The sequence below is a fragment of the Penicillium digitatum genome, chromosome 3, assembly GCF_016767815.1.
Source record: "Penicillium digitatum chromosome 3, complete sequence".
In the NCBI taxonomy this organism is placed as follows: domain Eukaryota; kingdom Fungi; phylum Ascomycota; class Eurotiomycetes; order Eurotiales; family Aspergillaceae; genus Penicillium; species Penicillium digitatum.
The window spans coordinates 1,333,353-1,353,118 of NC_089386.1; the positions used below are offsets into that span (position 1 = coordinate 1,333,353).

Sequence of the window (19,766 nt, forward strand, 5' to 3'; positions counted from 1 at the left end):
GTCGAAACTTGGCGTCCGATGGGATTCGAAATCAGAGTCCACAAACAGCATTCGCCCTGTGGTTATCCTGACACGCATTCACACTTTTGAAGGTCATTTCACCCCTACATCTCCAACCAAACTGGGCATACGAAGACACCCGCGTATTTCAAAAAAAAAAAAAGACAAGAAAATCGACACATCTAGACCTGGGATGTTGGTGGAGACAGAACGATCTACGCACGTAGCATGGGGCTACCTTAAAAACAAGACACGTAGTAGACACGTCACATCGTTTTGGGAGATGTTCTGACTGCCAGTAGGGGGACGTTCGTTTCAGTCCGGACAGGGATAAATCTCGATCGAAGGCGATTTTACCTATCTGGCGATCGAATGTGCACGAAGTATAGCCGCGAACCTGTGATACGATTTTTCCCCCCCCCCCATGTGGTATCTGAGCACACAAGGTGTTATTCCGGACTATACCTGTTGAACTGTCCGACAAGTAAATTCGAATAGAGACAGAGAGACAGTCTTTGACATCGAGACAATTATACCAACCTGATTTTCTTGACGTCAGGGGATGTTCAATGTGGAGCCTGAAACACGAAAAAGGGGGCTGTTCGTTTCAGGACTTTGACTTTAAAAAACGATCTCTTCCGTCCTCAGCCTCATCTCCGTTTCAATATCAGTGACCATCTTCGAATAACCGCCTTTTCTCGATCCTTGATCCTAGCCAAACTCGAAACATATCACTGTCCGATCCCATATTTCCCAACTTGAAAACATCGTCCTCAAAAAGCTCCTTTTGTCCTTTCTGTCAAGATGTCCGCCCAAGAAGAATTTAACCAGCTCATCAACGGTAACCGTTCACATTTCACCTCCCACCCAGAAGACCACGACCACGACTCAGACCCCCACTACTCCGACAACGAACCCTCCTCCCGCCTCCGCTCCGGTCAAACACTTGACTCCTCCGACGAAGAAGACGCAGACATGGTCTCCTCTCGCGCCGCCAACGCAAATTATCACATCCCTAACACCGTCTATGAAGCCAACACAGGTCCAAAGGGCGTCATCGCCGACGCCCAGGCCTTCGAGCGGGCCCGAAAGAAGTCCTTCCGTCGCACTCTCAGCCTCGCGGGGCCAGACTCCAACATCCCCTCCCTTGGGTCAAAGTCTACTCTCGATGACGCACCCCTCGCACCCGGCGACCATTCCTCTGCTAGCGAGGACGATGACGAAGCCCGCTTCATGCAACAGTGGCGCCAGTCGCGCATGCATGAGCTGCAGGATTGGAATAGTCGTCGCCCCAGTCCGCGGGGGAGACGGTTTGGTTCGGTTGAGACGGTAGATGCGGTGGGGTACCTGGATGCTATTGAGAAGGTGACGTCGGACACGGTTGTTGTTGTCTGCATCTATGATCACGAGGTATGTGTGGAATTGGTCTCCGGGATCAAAATGCGGGGGGTATGGGTTGCTAATCCATCTCATAGATTGATGACAGCGCGATCGTTGAGGACTGTCTCGTTACGGTCGCTCGCAGACAACCTACGACCCGCTTCGTGAAGATGCACCATGATATTGCGGAGATGGATCATATCCAGGCCCCCGCTCTGTTGGCATACCGTGACGGCGATGTCTTTGCTACGATCGTCGATATCTTGCGTAGCATTCCTCGCGGCCGTAGCTGCAGTGCTGAGAGTCTCGAGGACTTGTTGAAGCTGTGTGTACTCCCAAGCGCTTGTTCATTCCCCACTGACCCGTGTACTGATTATTGATCATTACAGACACCGTGTGCTGTGATCTTTTCTTGGCTATCACGTTTTCGGCCGTCCCACATTTACTTGCATAGCAGCAAGGCGTCTTGGTTTTTTCCCTCGTGGTCTCTGCATTGTTTGACCTGACTTGTCTTTCCTTTTTCTTCTACTCTCTCAAATGCTCTCCTCCCACATCTCCCATTGTCTCCGATCTGTTTGACGTTGGATGTATCATCTGCACTGGAAAAAAAAACGACGAATCAAGAACACATCTTCTTGAAACGGCGTTGTTCACTAGAATGGGGTGTATGGCTTTGGACTCGGTTTAACGATAGTCTGGCACTATCTTGCCATGTCCCATTGGGCACATTGCGTTTCTCTTCTCTCCTTGTCTGAACATGTCCCTACTATTCCCAGCCCGGCGGGGACCGGGCTTCCTGTTGATTTGCTTGAGATATCCCATGCTGCTGTTATTATTCTTACTGCGATGTCTTCTCTGCCATTGGTCATCTCCTTAGATTGAGCCTTGTATCTACAAGAAATACATTAACTAGGGTTCCGTGTGATCACCTGTTCCAACCGGTCCCTAACCTGAAAGATGAAAAAGGCAAGAGCAAAAGGCCGTCCATTTTGGGAAGGTACGTGGGACGTTACAATATAAAAGCGCCCCCCCCCCCCTCTTCCTCTTCTTCTCTTCTTCCTCTCCCCATCCCTCCCAACCACCATCTCACCATAGTCCCCATGAGACAGCGTAGGCGGAGAGTCCTGTAGCACCAGGGTACCTTACCTTTGCATGAAGACATCAACATGACCAAGTTGTTGAGGCCCATGCAGGTCGACCCAAATCGAACCGAGCTTTCTCGTGTGAGCTCTTTGAAAAAGTCGTGGCTGAGCCTTTAGGTTCTCCGTAGCCACTTGACGAGTCTCACGGAATACATGGGGGTTTTTGACGACATCCTCGTTCCTTGTAGAGGTAATAACATGTAGTCCCCGAATGCTTCATGTCATTCAAAGTATAGGCTAGAGCCATTATTGTAACCTGTAAGTGCATTGGAAGATACTAGTTGAGGAAGCTGGAACGTAGACATCCACAGTCCCATATGGCACATGCAAGATGTCAAGAGGATTTGTCTGTTCGAGACACATCTTGTCCAGAGACCCCGGAAAAGAGCAATGAGGGAGACCCCTGAGTGCAATGAGTTTCGAGAATGGTATAAGATCCATAGTATCCAGTGCAAAGAAGCAGTCAAAAGAACCCCCCCCCCCCTTTACGGGGTTCGCAAGTTCCGCCAGCGTTCCAGTAAGAGACCAGTGAAAGGGACCAAGACCGTCCCATCAACCCTCTCAAGTTCAAGAGAAAGAATACGCGCATTTTTAGAATCAGAGAAGCGCGAAAGACATGAAAAAAGAGCCATCCAATTTCCTTCGGTAGTCCGCTAACTCCCCCGTGTCAAAGACAGAAAAAAACATGAGAAAGTAGCTAGACGTATGCTCGTGGAGACCGAGGATACATAGCAGTGTAGAAAGAAGCAAAGAAGACTCGAGAAATGAGGAGAAAATGAGAAGAAAACGGATTAAACACTCCCACGCCCTGGTTTCTCTCCTGATTCCGCTCGCTCGGTGGTCCTTTACAGGGCTCCGCGGTCCGCCGTAAATTCCCAGAGCATTTTGATCAACACGTCCGGGAGCGTGTACAAGTCCACATGGAATTCTCCGACTGTAGGATTGAAACCGTGGTTAGCATTTTGTTCGGAGTAAATACCGAGCAGGCAGAAGAAGAAAATGTGTTCGTTTCCTCTGATCTTTCCGAGGGCAAATTTAGAAACTTACGTTCAACATCATTCTTTGTGTATGAGTCTGCTGCCTTGTGGTCATGAACCATCTGCACAACCTGCAGCAGGTCATCTTCGTTCAGCTTCTGAAGCCCATCGGCAAGCTTGTCCATGTCGACCTTGAGAGCGCGTTAGTCCTGCATACCCCAATCTCAAACCCGAATCACAGAAACAACTTGCATTCTTATCTGTGCGCTTCTTCTTCTTGGCGCTCTCCTCGCCACCAGCAGGACGCTTGTGCTTGATACCATTCTCGTCACCGGGAACGGGACCGGATTCGCGCAGCGCGGCCATCAAAGCAGGTTTGGGGTTCTTGAAAGTCTGTACCGGCCAAAAAAAGAAAAAAATCGCGTCATTGATCAGAACACCATCAATTCTCTCAAAGAGGGGGGGTTCTCAAGAAAAAACTCACGAGAACATGCTTAGATTCATAACGGGTCTGGGCGAAGTTCAGGTCGTGTTGAATGGTGTACGACTTGTCGGCAGTCAGCTCGATTGACATATCGAATTCACCCCATCCTTCCTCCTGAATGCGGAACGGCGGCTGCTTGAAGACTATTCGAAGTGGAAGATAATCCCGCGTTAGCCCTCCAATCCGAAAATCTCGCACACACGGAGCACTGCACGACCAAATCTTGCGGTCGTGGGATTTCTGAATCAGAGAACCCTGACGTCGCCAAGACCAAATCAAAAAACCAGTCATAGGGACCAAAACATACCCTGCGTGGCACGTTCACCGAAACTGGGGTGTAGGTGGTAGGTAACCTTGTCGAAGATGTTCGCGGGGACCAAGGCGCCCTTTTCATTCACGAGCCAGACCTCAATATGCCAAGATCGCTGTGGGAAGCCCTCAACTTCCGATGGCTTATCTCTGTGATGTGGAAAGAGAGAGCCCAAGTCAGCCAATGTGTCGGATCCAGCATGTTTTATGTGTATATGTAGGGACGGGTGTGGGGGTTTGAAGAAAAGAGGGGTGGTGTGGTGTGCGACGCGCGCGCCCCTTCATCCTTGTGCGCATTATCTACCTCGTGTCCTGCAAGCCACAGGACCGAATTGGGCGATGGTATTGAAAGGAGGTTGTGGGAAGAGACAGTAGCTCCAGGCGCTCTTTTCAGATTGGGGTTTGCGAAGGGAAGGAAGGTGGAGGTAGACAGAAGGGGGGGGGCGCATACATAATGTTCTGCTCGGTGATGAGACGGACAGTGCGCTTGACCTATTGAGGAGGAGTGTTAGTGTATGCAAGCTGAATTGTGCTGGAAACAGAGAAAAGAGCAGATTTGGCTAGGTCGGCCACAGCTACAAACCCACAGTACTAGACCATAGATGCAAGCTCGCGACAGTTGGTGAGGGGATTGTATACTCACGTCAGGCATGATTATTTAGTTGGCGACTTCGGGTCGTTACTTGAGAGAATGTGCGGTTCTAAAGGTTTGAGGCCGAAAGGGGACGTTGACGTGCGGAGAGGTGGGCGTCTCGGAGACAAGTTTGCGCGGTTGTCTATCGGAGTGAGCAATGAGCATGGGAAATCATTACTACTTGGTAGGAAATACCTCACTGTAACTAGGCGGCAAGAAGTCGTATATAGGTTAGTCTCTTGATATATTGTCAAGGCAATTTGACGAAGCGGTGAATTAAGCTCAAGGAGGTCAGAGGGTCCTGGACGATCTTCAGGCCCATGTTCAACTTGACCTCGACACTCTCTCTCACTTTTCCGAGTGATTTGCCTCTTTTCATACATCATACACAGACTTGAGACTATTGGGATCAAATGATATCCAGCTAGATACAAATTTGCCTTACAGTCCTAGCATTGTTCCTGTGCATATCTTTTGAGAAGTGAAAACAGAATATATGCACAAGGATGGTTCTCTTTTTGGGGGTTGAAGATGTTATGGGATTATTTTTCTATACACTTGCTTCGTAAGCATACTCATCATTACTTTTATTTGTCTTTAGGGGGGGGGGGGGGTTTGGGGTTTTTCTTCTTCGGATCTCTTCAGTGTATGGGGTGATGTGCAGGTATATTCGATGCGGAAATGTCTATCTACTTCCGAAGAACCACCGACCTAGCGAACTGCCCTCCATTTCGTAGACTGCATGGCTCGCAATAGCTATGTGAGGAGCATCTTCATAACTGCTGCCTCACTCGTCGCGTCGTAGGGGATGGTGTGGGAATGGGATGGATTGGGATGGATTGGGGTGATGATTGGGTGAAACGGTGTGAAAGGGGCGAAAATTGTGGTTTTCAAAAGCAAGCTCCGGGACAATGAACCCAAATGCCTTGGAATGCCAAGTGCACGGTAATCGGGTATCCTCGCGAAGAATCAACAAGACGACGAGAGAAAAAGAGTGGTTTACTCCTCAGCGTTGAAGAGCTTCTCGTTCTCCACCTGGGCGGTCTCGAAAGCATCCTTGAAGGCGTTGGCGTCTTAAACAATGGTTAGTGAAAGCTTGAAATCAAGTTGGGATTAGAATTACTCACTCTCGCTGTTGGCGAAACGGATGGCTAGGGTCTGAGCCTCGGGCTCGCCCTCGGAGACATCGGCGGCGGCGTTCCAGACCCAGCTGCGGTCACTGCCGACGTTGGCACTCAGCTTCATGTCGGGGACGACTGGGAGTAAATGTTAGTACTAGATTGTCTTCGGAGAAGATGACCGAGCAATCTCACTGTAGTGGTTGGCGCAGACCTTGAGGGTCTTGTCGCGGCGCATGACGAGGCGGGTCTTCTGGTTCTCCTTGTGCTTCAACAGGCGGACGTCACCAGTACCACGCTCCTTCCACTCCTTAGAATCGCGGTCGAACTTGAAGAGCTTGGCGCGCATCTTGAAGGTTTGCTCTTCAAGCTCTTCGTTGGTCTTGGTCTCAACCTTCTCGGTCAAGTGAATCACGGGCTCGAAGTGGACATCGGCGGACTCCTCGACTTCGTCCTACATTGAGTAGGCATGGTCAGTATATGCGCGGAGCTGAAACAATGGGCACTAGCATATCATGGTTTGGTTGCGACTACCCCACTATCGGGAAAAAGGGAAACAAGACTCCGCTCCCATCGTAGACGCGTCCAACAACCACCACCTTTGCCAGCGGCATCAGGTGTATCAAACTCACTTCATCATTGGTCTTCTGAGCCTTGGAAGAACCGGAGGGCTCATCAGTAGGCTCCTCGGCCTCCTCCTTCTTCTCCTTCTTGGGACCGCCACCGAACATGGAGAACATGCTGTCAGAAGTCTTCACGGCGGCGTCCTTGGCGGTGTCGACAGCCTTCTCGACGGTCTTGGTAGCAGTCTCGGCAACGGCCTCGGTGGTAGACTGCTCACCCGCGCCGGTGGCGGTGGTGGTCTCAGAGACGGAGATGGCGGGGTCGGGCTTAGTCGCGGTGATGTCAGACATGATGGTGAGGGGCTCAAGAGGACCGGTTTGAATTGATCAAAAGAGAGATGGCAGAGATCCACAAAAGATAGAGTGGAATTTAAGTAGAGATAGTGTTTGTTGATCAGAGAAAGCGGCGATGAGGGGGAAAAAATTAATACTTAGTTTGGGTCCCATGCCTGGCAGAACCGGACACCGCTCTCGTCTGCCTAGAGTGGACTTGATGTACGGAGTTTGTAACTATGAACTACATGCAACATGAAGAAACACACATCAACGAAAAAAAGAAGTGAACATCTATCTCAGTGGGTACCGTTGGATAGGGCCACAGTTGAATTTCTTTAAATAAGAGATACCATTGCTCCGACTGAATAGTTCACGTGAAACCCCATTTCCAGCATAGTTGCCACCCACTACCAAACCTGATCGCCATAAACAAAAACCAGTCCTTAGCCAACTCATTAATAGAAGAAAACGCAAACACAAGGTCGTAAAGTAAGTTCGTTCATCATTTTGAGCCAAGGTCTGAGCAATCCCTGGACTCGCCAGACCGGAATCCCATAAGATGCCGCGCACGCGACTGAGCCCGATCCAATACATTGCATTTCCTAAACTTGCGGACGCGATCCGTCAGACTGTGGAGGTCAAGATTGGCTGCTGACTTCCCAAGCCGGCTCCATGCATCATGAACAAGGCCCTTGGCTTCCTTGTCCAGGCGACTAGACTGCACTTGCAGCACGGAAGAAACACTCCGGAATCGCTGGATAGTATTGCGAGTCAAGACTTCTGAGATTTGCTTCGAACGTGACAAGATGCTGTCGCGTGCATTAAGGCTCTCACGGTGGAGGGCCTCGGCATCGCGGCGCAAGAGATGGGTTCTCTTCACCACATCTCCCACGATCACCTGCAAGTCAGTGGATAGGCGGCCGTATACCTCAGTTAGGCCGGTCTGAGCCGTATGGATTTCCTTGGCGAATTGCGAAGAAATTTCCTGTGCTGCACGCTTCCAGTTTATGATTTTAAGCCATGGAGATCCGAAGTCAACAGTCATGGTCTGGCTGATTGGCTTTTTTGACTTGGTTGTGATCGTCAAGTTGACTAACCCGTACGCATCCTCGCGGTTAAACTTCAGTGTGTAGACCCCATCAAAGAGCTGTGACAGCTCGTATGTAAGAGGCTTGTTCTCTCTGTGAACGCTAACATTGAATTGTGGCTGTTTCTTGGATAACGCAATTTTATGTGGGGGTTTGATGATAACATGGCAGTCTCCAACAACCTGAATCTCAAATTCGTTCGTTGTTCCCGATGATTTTGCGGCAGAAAGGGTTGGCACAGTGACATCCTCGGGGATTGCATTTCCCCAAGAGGGCACATGCAATGCTCGCACAGAAGCTGCCGATTTTGTGGAGATTGAGGTTTGCACCACTCGATTTAGAGTCAGAGCAGAAGTGGGAGGGGCATGGGAAGCCACTGGGAAGGACGCATTGGATAGAGCTGATCCGGCAAAGCACTGAACTAAAAAAATGACCAGAACTCTAACAGCCGCATACCCAATAGAGATGGCGATGGCGGAAATGAGAGTCAAGGCAACTAGACGCAGCGTGGGGGCTAGCTCTCGGGCCCGCGTGGCATAGGAAGGCGGGAGCCAATTACCAGGATGCTTCTCAAGATCCGCAAATTTGTGCCTCTGCTGAAGACTGGGAGTGTCGGCAGTGACTTTATGTGCCTTCCTGGGATACAGGCTGACCAGTGAGGCTAGGTTTCGATTTAATTGACCAGGTGTGATGCTCTCGAAAGTCTTCAAATCGATAGGATACCGTCGAAGAACTGCGGTCTCTCCGGAAACTGGATGGCGGGATTCTAAACATGTGTGCAGACTGTTGTGGTTTAGAGGGATCACCTCTCCGGCCATCTTCCACAGTGGCTCCTCTGAAATCATCATCGCTGGGACCCCATGACGTTCGAGGAACATGTGGGCAAGACGCTGGGTGTTGACGGCCACTGCATCGTCGAGGCTTGAGACAAAGAGAATTGCCACGTCTGGTAGAGTCCAATCGGTTGCAGATGTTACATGGTAGCCGGACCCTGTCCAGGCCGAAATGCAGATAGGACGGTTCTTGAACTTCAGGCTGAGTGTATTAGGCCGATCCGCGTGGGGGTCAGTTGTGGCTTCCAGACACTCGTCAACCACCAGCTGGACATGAATCGGGAGAAGTTCCGCGAAGTTGGGGACAGCTCCGGCGCCAAACGAGGTCGGCACGACATGATATCGGGAAGATTCGGCCGAGCTGGTCTCCGAACCAGCACATGAGCTTGAGACCAGAACATCACCGATCTTGTCGAGAATAATGTTTCGGAATCCTGGATGTCCGACATAGAGCACGCGGAAAGGTTTGTCTAGGTCTAGACTCTGCTTCGTCATGGTCTGTTGAACAGTGGCCATGATAATGGAGTCGGTTGAATTGTAGGGCAGCCGGCTCTTCAATTCTGAGGCTGCAGCACCTTCGAAGGTGCGGATAGTATGCTTGAGCTCCACTCTCTCAACTTCGGGCCACCTCTCAGGCTCCACAAATTCGATTGAATCATTGCTGTGGGGGAAGGAGGGCTTCGTGGTTGTGGTGCTGTCATCGATCGTGGTTCGTCTGGCAGCAAAGAGGGCAGGCAGCTCCTGGGAGACTGATTCAGTGCACTGCACTTCCTCCCTGTCTATCCCATCATCATCTTGGTTGTCTTCATCCTGTGCCTCGGCCTCGCTACCACTGTAACGTTCGTCGAGGCTTGCAACATCGTCAGGACCGGCCTGGTCAATCAACGAGCCTATATCGGTTTGTTCGGAGTGGCTGCCATCCTCTGAGCGTATGTCAGACACACTCAGAGTCGCCCAGCTATCACTCAGGTTCTTGGGCGAATGGTCAGAAAGTTGATCTGACGTCATATTGGCAGGCCGTGAACGGGATAACCACTCCTCGACAGAAGCTGTCAGGGGTGGAAGAGTTGGATATTGCAGACTCGACGCAGTCTGGGCACGGAGAAAACGCCTGTGAGGCGAGTCTGGATCGTCAGTCATCTCGTCGATGTAAAGTTCATAGAGCACACGGGTGTGGGCGGAAACAGGAGCTTAGGGATAGCCCAAGCCGCGGGGAGAAGGTCAAAGAAAGCAGAGTTAGAAACAGAGAGATATAGAGCAGGGACTTTAAAAGGGAAAGGGAAGGTCGGAAAATACTGGATGGAAGACTTAGGCAGAGAGTCCTAGGCAGAGACTCAGAGAGCCCAAATAGAGGGATAGGTGGGTCTGCGGGGGGTCGAATGTCAGAACGGTCAGGTGCGTTTCTGACTTGGGGGGAAGTAAGGGCGTACCTAGGAAGCAGGCGTGGAAACCTCAAAGAGCCAAGAAACAAATGAAGATGAAGGTGAGGGGTATAAAAGAGGACTGTAACGTGGAAGTTGATGAAGGGGTGCGATAAGAACATTAATGAATGACCCAAAGTGACAGTCATGGCGGGGTAGTACAAGGTACCTGGGTGATATATGGTGTTGCATGCGATGATGGAAGTACTAGGTACCAGAACATATTGACACATTGACACTTAACTGTAAGCCCTTTGTCTGCCCCTCTTCGATACACTCCAACTCCAATGCACTTAAAATTCAAGAAAGGACTGACCTCCTGAACCTATTATAATTCATCTTTTCTACTAGATCGATTCTTATAGTTGTTATACATTGGATAAGGTACAGCTCCACTATGCCCCACCATGATCTCTTAAGGGTGACATCGTCCATTGTCAACAGTCTACTCTGTACACGGAAATGAATTGCGATTGAAAAAAAGCCATCGAGTGTTGACCTTGCTTCACCTACTAAATCTGAGATAACTAATCCTTTAAAAGCTGTGTTAGGTCATCCTGAAACCCACCTCGGTCAGCAAGATCCATTGGCGCATGACCCGAAGAATCCCTGCACGCAGGATCCACCCGCTTCTTGCGCAAAATGCAAACGCAGCATCATGACACATGGACGCAGCAGGAAGGGTGGGCACTAGAAACAGTCCGTGTACAGTATCTTAAGATCAACACCAAATTTCAAAAGGAGTCGAAGATTAGCTTCGAGTGCCTGGATGGCAATGTGTGAAGTATGGAGGCCCAAGTTAACCACCGTCAACCGGCATCCTTCTACATTAATGTATGGTCATGCTTTTTGTGACTGCCATCCTACAATGAGGAGCTGTCCTCAAAACCAAATGTGTCTGGGTGGACACCTGTTTCAGTCCTGCGTTGGTGAACTGCAGTCATCCCCGACTGGAGCTGTGTGGAGTCACGGCGCGTGGTGGAAAGTCGGCTGGCTCTACGGGCAAAAAAAAATAAAAAAAAATCTCGGTGGTGTTTTGTCCTGATTCTGATGCAGGATGTGTCCAGCATTTGATTTGAGAGCTCTGTATATGTCGATTTAGAAACAGCGGGCTTGCATAGTGCTCCAACACGGTAGAATTCCTGACAGCACATGTAGATGCCAATAAGCCTCGACCCATTTGGGGAATTATATACTATGTCATATTCGAACACACGTTGGAGGCTTTCCGCAGATGCATCATCCTTATACCACACGTCTCGTCGGTTATAATCAACGGTACCGGCGAAGTCATGGGGCAGATTGGCAGAAAGCCTAAGCTTTACACACCGAGGCTGCTTGTTTTGTTCAACCTTCAACTCGATTTCCATAAGCTTGTAGTCTGTGGTGACAACCGACAGCCCAACAATTCGATCTCAAAGTAGAGTTTCCGTACCTGGTCAAAGGGGGGTACTTCTTCGGGGACCAATATAAGGGGGTTTCGGCGACTTCCATTCGTAGTAATGACAGCTTGGACACGTTCAGAGGATAGATTCAATATCCAAGAGATAGCTGTGAGCTTCTCGTCGGAGTCAGTCTGATACTGACGATGCTGCAGCACTTGGGGTGAGATGGACTGGAAGTCCGGAGCACGAAATGTCACACTGCAAGAAAGCGTCGTCTCAATTTTTACGGCTGCGACTTGACCTATTTCCATCCCCGGAGACTGAGAAGAGAATCCAATTGGAAGGAGCCAGATAGTCAAGGATTGGACGTCTTCGTCTTGGGATAGTTCGAATCCATCATCGAGGTGATGCATCCATTGTCCTACGATGCCGGGACTTGGATGGTTATGATACTCGAGCTTCATGCCGGATATGCGACTTCGAGATCTGGATTGGCCTTGTACGCCCGTGGATGCTTGGATTTTCTGGACGTTCTTCAGTGACGCATAGGTCTGATAGTCATCGGAACCAATACTGTGTGTAGAATGAGAGAACTTTTCATCATACTGCAGCTGATCTTCGGGTGTTTGATGAGATTCACAGTCCAGAATATCTGGTATGTTAGGTTGTTCGCCACAACACTGGGACTGAATACCGACGCGCTCAAAGCAAGCTAGGATTGCATGGGCCTGCTCAGCTGCTGCCTGGATCTGTTTTATGAATCGCATTTCAAAGGCAACAAATCCGGTGATGGTGTTGCTGGGCGAAATTGGTATGAGCTCAATATCTGCATTAAGCCGAATATGAATAGAAGCGAAAGTAGCAGTTCGTCCATAGTTTGTTGACACCTGACACACGAAGTTAGAATATTGCCAGTATGCCTAGGAAGCTGTATACATCACCTGCAAGCCACCAAGGCTCATTTCTGGCTGAACTCCCCCAATTTCTAGCACCCCAATTTGATTGATACGCTCCCCATTTCATCCATCGACAAAAAAGGAAAGATCACAGCCACCGCTAGAGCCGAACAGTACGGATTTCCCATCATAACATGAAATCTCTATTCCGATAAAGAGGTGAGGGTGAGATGATACTCGAAGCTTATACATAGTCTAGCTTGGCTACGCCACCGGCCTCTGTTCAGTGAAGGTGGAAGAGTTACAAAGATTGGCAGTGTAGATGTGGCGGCTATCTCAAGAAGACTCAAGATATGACGACATTGAACCGGAGAAAAGAAGACCAAAGGGGCTCCGATGTACGGTCAACCGAAGTCCTGAGCACGAGCTCGTAGCATCTTTGTGTTTAGCCGTACGTGACACAGCGGGAAATCACGATTCTGCTCTAAAAAAGAATCACCCAAATCACAGTAAAATCTGATGAAAGAAAAGTGCATTATACTGATATCATTCTTCACGTAATTGACCTGGTGATTATTCCATACTCTATAGACAGCCATGCTCGATCTGGTATTTGCGAGGGTCAAAGGTGGGCAATGCGAGAAAACAATCCGTGGATGTGTGCCACGGATTAAAGGATGGGTGGGAAGATAGGGAAGGTATGTACATTTCATGAATGCATGCTGGAAGACAACCACAAAAACTGCGCACACGGGAATGGGAAGGGGGAATATCTGCCGGCGGGGAAGTGGCCGATGGTGAGGCAAAAAAGGAGGCGAAGAGACGTCAAAGTAGACGGACGGCGGGAGTTGCTTTGGGCGTTGCTCCCGGCCTCCAAAATCAATGGTCTCCTACCACCAATGAAGCCATGCTCCCGGTAGAGCGGAGGGTGTAACAATGAAATCTAGAGATAACATTGGATACAAGGGTTATCCAAGACCATTCAAGATGGTCCCGGAACCCCACAAGGTACGGGACCAGAGTTCCGCTGCCGACGACGCACAGGTTTTTTATTTTCCAAATGCAACCAACAGAGAAATCACAACAGCCAGTCCCTGTGGCAGCATGCTTGAATAAATGTGTCAACATTGATGATGGAAATGGTGACACCGTCTTCCGAAAAAAAAAAATAAATAAAAAAATAGCTCAGATCCGTTGAACGCCGCCCAGAAAAAGAACCCCATGACCAACATAACATGCAGGCTCCAGCCAGAACCTCCCAAGGATGGAACCAAGAGATAGACACGGCCGAAGAAATAGACAGGGGAAAGGAGACGCGGGAAGATGTGGCGAGCACTGAGCACTACGGCATCAGCGTCAAGATCTATGGCGAAGCCCAGCCACCAGCCACTTCCACCCATTCGTTGAGACAGCTGCCTTGCTTGCCCTCGACATCGACAATGTCAGTGTCGCAGCGGCATCTGCAACCGACACCGTTCTCCTTGACTTGGTCAGGGTTCGCCCAATACTCGTCTTCCTCGATCCGTTTCTTCTCATCATCGGTGGTCTTCTCGAGGTAGGGGATACGGGTAAGTTGGCGGGCTGGAGCGTTGGCTGGGCAATGCTGAATGGTAGTGTGCCGGTAGCCAAAGTCACGGAAGTAATGGATATCACTGGGTGCGAGGAGAGCACCAGCAGCGAGAGAGTGGATAGGAGCATCACCCCACTAGTACAGTCAGTAAAGATTCCCTGGCAGAGTTCAAAGACGTAATTTAACATACCCGCTCATTCCAAAATCCTCCACTTCTGTCCATCATGGTGAAGAAGTCCTCATACTCCTTGCTACGGAACCAATCCAGACGGGCAATTTCAAAATTACTCCAGAAATGGCACATGTTATAGCTTTCGCCTTCCATGGCCTCTGGGTCCACGTCCTTCAGATTGTTGTCACCGGGGTCAGTTTGAAGAATTTCATCTGGCAGTTTGTCCTGCTTGTTCTCCTCCGGAGTTTCTGGTTGCTCTGGCTGCTCTAGGAACATCTCCCACAGGCCCTTGGACTTGAGGTTGTTCTTGCGCTTGTAAGCAGCCGCATACCGGAAGATGTTAGGGACAGTCTCGCGAAGCTCCTTCACTGCAATTGTGAAGCCGTATGTCTTGTTTGCCTCGGCCATCTTGAGGAAGGGATCACTTAAAGCAGCAGATTAGCAAATTGGCCAGAAAAACATGCCACGGCAGAAATCTTACTAGGTGATGTCGCAGAAGTACTTGATCTCGGGCTCCAAACGCCAGTACCACTCATACTTCATCAGGAGAGGGTGCTTGTAGAAGTGTCTATTGGAAAGTTAGCTATATCATCCCAGATCTTACATCGGCCATTGACGACTGACCCTGAGTAGAATCGGCACATATGGTGATAGCTTTCCATCCCACCGTACATGATGGCAGCATCGCCCTGTTTCCTAATGCCTTCTTTGGCAACCTCGTGGTCAACCCAATCAGGGAATCCCCACATGCTGTTATCAATCTTGCCGAATTCAACATCCGCACTGGTGTAGTTCCTGACCGTTGCCTTGAATTCGTCATCGAAGTCACCATCATTGAGAAAAACATAGGGGTAGTGCCACCACCGGTTGAAGTGTCTCTCGATCGACTTGAGCGACTGGACCACGCCCTCCAACTCCTTATTTCTAGCAAGGACGACGAAGGCGGCATTGGCGCGGGGAGCCTTTGCGATTTGATCTGGCTCAATGGGCATACAGCCCGTGGCAAAGACTTTGTCATGCTTTTCGCTGATTTTTCTGTGAAGCGCAAGAGATTAATTATCACACACACACACGCACAATCACGAGTTGAGAGGAAGATACAAACCGGATAGAAGGCGGAGTGCCCGCTGGAATTAGGATCCCCCCGGAAGAGGCAGGGTGACGGACAAAGAGGAGCAGAATAAGCACAATTACAAGGCATGGAAATAATAAAACAAGACCCAGGGGTATCGAAATAGATGAGTTGCCCTTTAGGCGAATCCTTCGTCGGAAAAAGGCGAATCTAGGATGGAGGCGGCCTTTCTCGTTTGGAGCGTCTTCCAACGGCAGACTCGGCGCACTGGGCAACCGTTTAGTGATACGTTGAATGAAACTCATGAGTGCGATTGTGGTGGGATCACAGGAATATGGGTAGAGGTCAGCTGTCAGGCCCAAAGCGACAGCACGGGGCCGTTAGGGAGATGGCGGAGAAATCGTGTCGGAGGTGTGATCAGAAGGGTGATGCGTCTTGGACGGGGAAAAAGTTAGTTATCACACGATCAAATCAAATTCGGAAGGTATGGCTCACAGGAAGATTCGAAAGTCAAGAGATCTCGAGAAGTGAATATGGAGAAAATGACAGCAAAACGAGTGGCCGGAGGAATGCCTCCTTTCGTCCCCCAACTTTGTCAGTCCCACGATAGACAGATGGGGAGAGCGTCGGGAGTAACGCGTGCAACTGTGAACAGCAAGGTACACAGAGGAGAGATCGGGGACATCAAAACAGGATGAGGGTGATGGGAGAAAGAAGATGGGGAATTGGAAGATGGGATGGGATCCAAAGGTTGCTTGCGCCTCCCTGGTCTTGGCGAAGTCCGGTGGCCTCTCAGTTGTCACCCTAAGACGGTTATTTTACCCCTGGTTACAATGCAGTGGCGCTGTGACCAGCATTGTATGGTATTGTACGGTCATCCTTTACTTTTTTTGTGCGATTGCACTTCTTACTAGCGCAGTGCTTGCTTCTTCTAACGTTTCATATTCAACTGTTTACCCTCCTTCACCTCTTGTTTTGTAACATGTCCTGTGCAAATGAGGTTCACGTGGTCTCGATGTTCTCTTGCCGGATCCATGGCTTCTCATGGCGTGGTCTAGGGGGCCAGGTGATTTTAAACGGTAGTACCACTTGTACTAGCCCCTAAGCTAACCAGGAAAGCTTCGAACATTTTGATCCCATCTGCTGGGACTATGCTTATGCTTGTGTTCTTTGTACAATGCACAAACTCTTGTACCTGGATCCCAAAAGAATATCTGATGGCACAGATCAATTTAATATTGTACTAAGCCCATTTGATTCACCGTTGTTAGGCCCTATGGGCCAGTGACGATGGGCATTGAACCTTGGCTTATATTTGGCTTTCCTGGAATGTATTGGCTGGTTAGAATGGTCTTTTTCAGTTCATTCCAACAACCTCAATGTCGGACCCCTCCTGAGATGACTTTTTCACTTTCTTCTGTAGCCAATACACTCTCTAGAGTTAGCGTATGATCATCAAGCTCCAACCTTTTTTCAGGCCGTTGGATTCGAAAATAGTGCCTGTGACAATTCTTGGGGATGTCTGGCCCTGTCATCTGTTCGCCTTCAGCCTCTTAGATGTGTGCTCATTGTGATTGAGTCGCATAGGTACCCGGTACAGAGTATTTAATACCTACCAGGTACGACAAGATAGGTACACGGTACATACAACCTATCAGGTCCTACAATTCTCACAGGATCTACACATGGCACGTGATGTGCATACGGTATTGTATCTGTAATTCCATTTCAAAGAACCCATGCAAATTTAATTTATCGTCGATGGGGTCTCATTTAAGGTCTGGACCCTGGGACGACTCAAGTTTTTAACACCTTGCGATAGTGAGAGTGTACGGAGTCCTATCTTTCGTCTGTCTTTCGTCTGTCTTTCTTCTCTTTGGGCTTTTCTCTTCTACATCACTTCTCCTATATCTTGCCTATCGCCTAGTGCGTACGGATCCATGGCGTACGGTGGACACCTACATAGTACTACGTATACAAGCTTTATTTTGCTTGTGTGCATGGTGACTCCAAAAAAAAACAAAATTGCTACAAGAGGACGATTTAAATTTAGTTACACGAGCATATCACCTCTGACATATTAAAGTCATTTCATTTCCCCTGTGCGTTGTAGATCCTAACTTGTCGAGAAGCCGAAGGGTCAAAAGACTTGGTTCCGGTTAGGACCATCCCCGTCATCCCCCCATCATCACACACTCCGCATGGCAATATAGAGCCACCACCGTGGGGTTCCCCCTTTTTCTCAATTCTTCCCTTCTACCCAACCTCAACATGAATACAGTGCTGAGGAAGCCCTCATTCTCCGAGGGCAAAACTCCGAACAAAGTCCCGGAACCCGGCTCCTCATCTTATCTTCGAGGCCCTCACAATAGTGGGAATATGGATCCCTTTTCGCCAGTCAACGAGAATGGAAGCTTCGAATTCGATCGAGTCTTGAAAACGGGAAGAGTCTCTCGCCGAGTCAAGCACAAACATGTCTTTCGCGCCTCATGGAAACCCGCCTACCTCGTCCTCCGGCCGAACCTCCTTTCCGTATACAAAGACGAGGAAACCACCCGCCTCCGAGTCTCCATTCCCCTCTCTGAAGTGACTGCCGTCGCGCCTGTCAAGTCTCCGCGATCAACTCGGCGTCATGTATTCGGTGTCTTTACCCCATCTACGAACTACCGCTTCGAAGCCCTGACCGAACGAGATGCCGAGGACTGGATCGATCGCATTCGTGCCGTCACTCCGGGCGACGAGGACGAGCAAGCTTTCCTGGGTTGGACCAAAAATCGCGAACCCTCCACCAATACAAATCAACTCGTTGACGAGACACCGGATCACTCCGATTTTGACCATACTGGCCGCGCCAGCTCTCCCGAGCCACGCCATGTCTTATCCCCACGCAGCAAAAATGCCCAGAGACTCCCTTACATCCAGGATTACTCGGGCAACGACATGACTTCATATTCAGAGTTTTCCGATGGACCTGCCCCAGCACGCAACAACCACCTACGATCCATGCGCTCCATTCATTCACTGTCCGTTTCAGCACCAGAGGACAAATCAGCACCTCAGCCGTCAACATCTCTACCCCGAGACACCAACAAACAAACAGACCTGGGCATCTTGCGCGACCCAGAGCGGGTCGTCTGTCAGGGGTACCTGCAGGGGCTGCGCATCCAAGGAACCGTGCGCCAGTGGAAACGACTCTGGGTTGTACTTCGACCCAATAGTCTGGCCTTTTACAAGGATGAAGCGGAGTACACTGCCATCAAGATCATTCCCATGTCTCAAGTATTTGATGCCGCAGAGGTGGACCCTTTGTCAAAATCAAAGAAGTTCTGCATGCAGATCATCGCCGAAGAAAAGACCTATCGACTTTGCGCTCCAGAGGAAGAGTCCCTCGCGCGCTGGCTGGGCTCTTTAAAAAGCATTCTCGCTGCGCGTAGGAGATTGGATCCCGCTCCGGGCACTACTGCATAGTGCTACTCGCTCTACGTAGTAGAGCCTATACAACCACTCGGCCTATTCCATTCCCTTCCCTTCGTATTCCCTACGTCTCGACGAGCCTGTATCTTCCCCTCTTACCTTTCACCTCTTTTCTTTCAATATACCCAGGTTGATTATTCCATTTTGATTACTCGTTTCGTGGTGAGCTTCAAAGTCTACAAAGAACAGATTGGCGTTAATACCTTTCCGCACACTCAGTGGGCGAAGGGGATCCTTTTTCATCCCACAGCTACCCTGCTTTTTTCTACCTTCAACTTCTCTCACACCCTTGTTGTTTGATTTCATGCATCGAGGCAATGCATTCTCATTGCATCCATGCTTCCTTCTTACCGTCAAGTCTGGCAATCTCCCTTGTCTGTCCTCTGTCTTCTTCCACTTCAGTGTCAATATTGAGCGCCTATTATGTATCATATTGCCTCAAGCCGTAGCCCTCTATTGCCTGATATTTATTGCAGATGAGAAACAGTACACTCAAACATGTTCCAGCGAAGAAACTATATTCAGCATTCCCAGATGTCTGCATTGTTCAACCCGGTCAATTTGACGGAACGTTGCCACCATTAATTTGATTCACACACTGACTCGAGGCTATGCAATTCAGGATGTCAACGAATGATGAATAGCGCAGTGGCGCAGGCTCTCGTGAGAAACTTGATGGGCACTCTAGCAGGTACGCACAAGCGACTAGTTCAAACGTATCCATTCAACAGGAGTGCCTCAAAAAAAAGGGAGGAAACCGAATGATTTCCCATTCTCCGGACAGGCCTTTCAGTGGTGTAGGGTGATAGAAAAATTTGTCGACTTTCGAACCCAAAGTCTCAATGCGCGAAATGTGATGCGTACTAGCATGGAGAACTGGTGATATGTATCACTATACCATTATCAAAATAC

General features: G+C 49.5%; 8 protein-coding genes across 8 annotated transcripts; 2 read left to right on the forward strand and 6 right to left on the reverse strand.

Moving 5' to 3' along the window:
- Positions 1-804: 804 nt before the first annotated feature.
- On the forward strand, positions 805-1,785 carry Pdw03_8026 (Phosducin, putative; the record flags this gene model as incomplete). The annotated part of the gene is made up of 3 exons (XM_014677685.1): positions 805-1,410; positions 1,476-1,705; positions 1,770-1,785. The coding sequence occupies 3 exons, from the start codon at positions 805-807 to the stop codon at positions 1,783-1,785; spliced, it is 852 nt and encodes a 283-aa protein (XP_014533171.1).
- A 1,582-nt stretch (positions 1,786-3,367) lies between these two features.
- Positions 3,368-4,944, reverse strand: Pdw03_8027 (YEATS; the record flags this gene model as incomplete). Its single annotated transcript, XM_066101836.1, has 7 exons — positions 3,368-3,456; positions 3,570-3,690; positions 3,752-3,892; positions 3,984-4,126; positions 4,291-4,442; positions 4,744-4,784; positions 4,936-4,944. The coding sequence occupies 7 exons, from the start codon at positions 4,942-4,944 to the stop codon at positions 3,368-3,370; spliced, it is 696 nt and encodes a 231-aa protein (XP_065956919.1).
- A 981-nt stretch (positions 4,945-5,925) lies between these two features.
- On the reverse strand, positions 5,926-6,958 carry Pdw03_8028 (Ran-specific GTPase-activating protein 1, putative; the record flags this gene model as incomplete). The annotated part of the gene is made up of 4 exons (XM_014677688.1): positions 5,926-5,999; positions 6,054-6,182; positions 6,240-6,498; positions 6,677-6,958. 4 exons carry the CDS (start codon positions 6,956-6,958, stop codon positions 5,926-5,928), a joined length of 744 nt encoding a protein of 247 aa, XP_014533174.1.
- A 487-nt stretch (positions 6,959-7,445) lies between these two features.
- Positions 7,446-10,434, reverse strand: Pdw03_8029 (uncharacterized protein; the record flags this gene model as incomplete). Its single annotated transcript, XM_014677689.2, has 4 exons — positions 7,446-9,988; positions 10,161-10,229; positions 10,295-10,315; positions 10,419-10,434. The coding sequence occupies 4 exons, from the start codon at positions 10,432-10,434 to the stop codon at positions 7,446-7,448; spliced, it is 2,649 nt and encodes an 882-aa protein (XP_014533175.2).
- Positions 10,435-11,639: 1,205 nt separating this feature from the next.
- Positions 11,640-12,632, reverse strand: Pdw03_8030 (Peroxidase, 2 family protein; the record flags this gene model as incomplete). The annotated part of the gene is made up of 2 exons (XM_066101837.1): positions 11,640-12,557; positions 12,612-12,632. 2 exons carry the CDS (start codon positions 12,630-12,632, stop codon positions 11,640-11,642), a joined length of 939 nt encoding a protein of 312 aa, XP_065956920.1.
- Positions 12,633-13,929: 1,297 nt separating this feature from the next.
- Positions 13,930-15,685, reverse strand: Pdw03_8031 (Glycosyl transferase, family 15; the record flags this gene model as incomplete). Its single annotated transcript, XM_014677690.2, has 5 exons — positions 13,930-14,271; positions 14,327-14,732; positions 14,790-14,876; positions 14,933-15,343; positions 15,414-15,685. The coding sequence occupies 5 exons, from the start codon at positions 15,683-15,685 to the stop codon at positions 13,930-13,932; spliced, it is 1,518 nt and encodes a 505-aa protein (XP_014533176.2).
- Positions 15,686-15,732: 47 nt separating this feature from the next.
- On the reverse strand, positions 15,733-16,237 carry Pdw03_8032 (uncharacterized protein; the record flags this gene model as incomplete). Its single annotated transcript, XM_066101838.1, has 3 exons — positions 15,733-15,814; positions 15,876-16,145; positions 16,203-16,237. The coding sequence occupies 3 exons, from the start codon at positions 16,235-16,237 to the stop codon at positions 15,733-15,735; spliced, it is 387 nt and encodes a 128-aa protein (XP_065956921.1).
- Positions 16,238-17,651: 1,414 nt separating this feature from the next.
- Pdw03_8033 (Pleckstrin homology-type) lies at positions 17,652-18,848 on the forward strand (the record flags this gene model as incomplete). The annotated part of the gene is made up of 1 exon (XM_014677691.1): positions 17,652-18,848. One exon carries the CDS (start codon positions 17,652-17,654, stop codon positions 18,846-18,848), a length of 1,197 nt encoding a protein of 398 aa, XP_014533177.1.
- Positions 18,849-19,766: the final 918 nt, after the last annotated feature.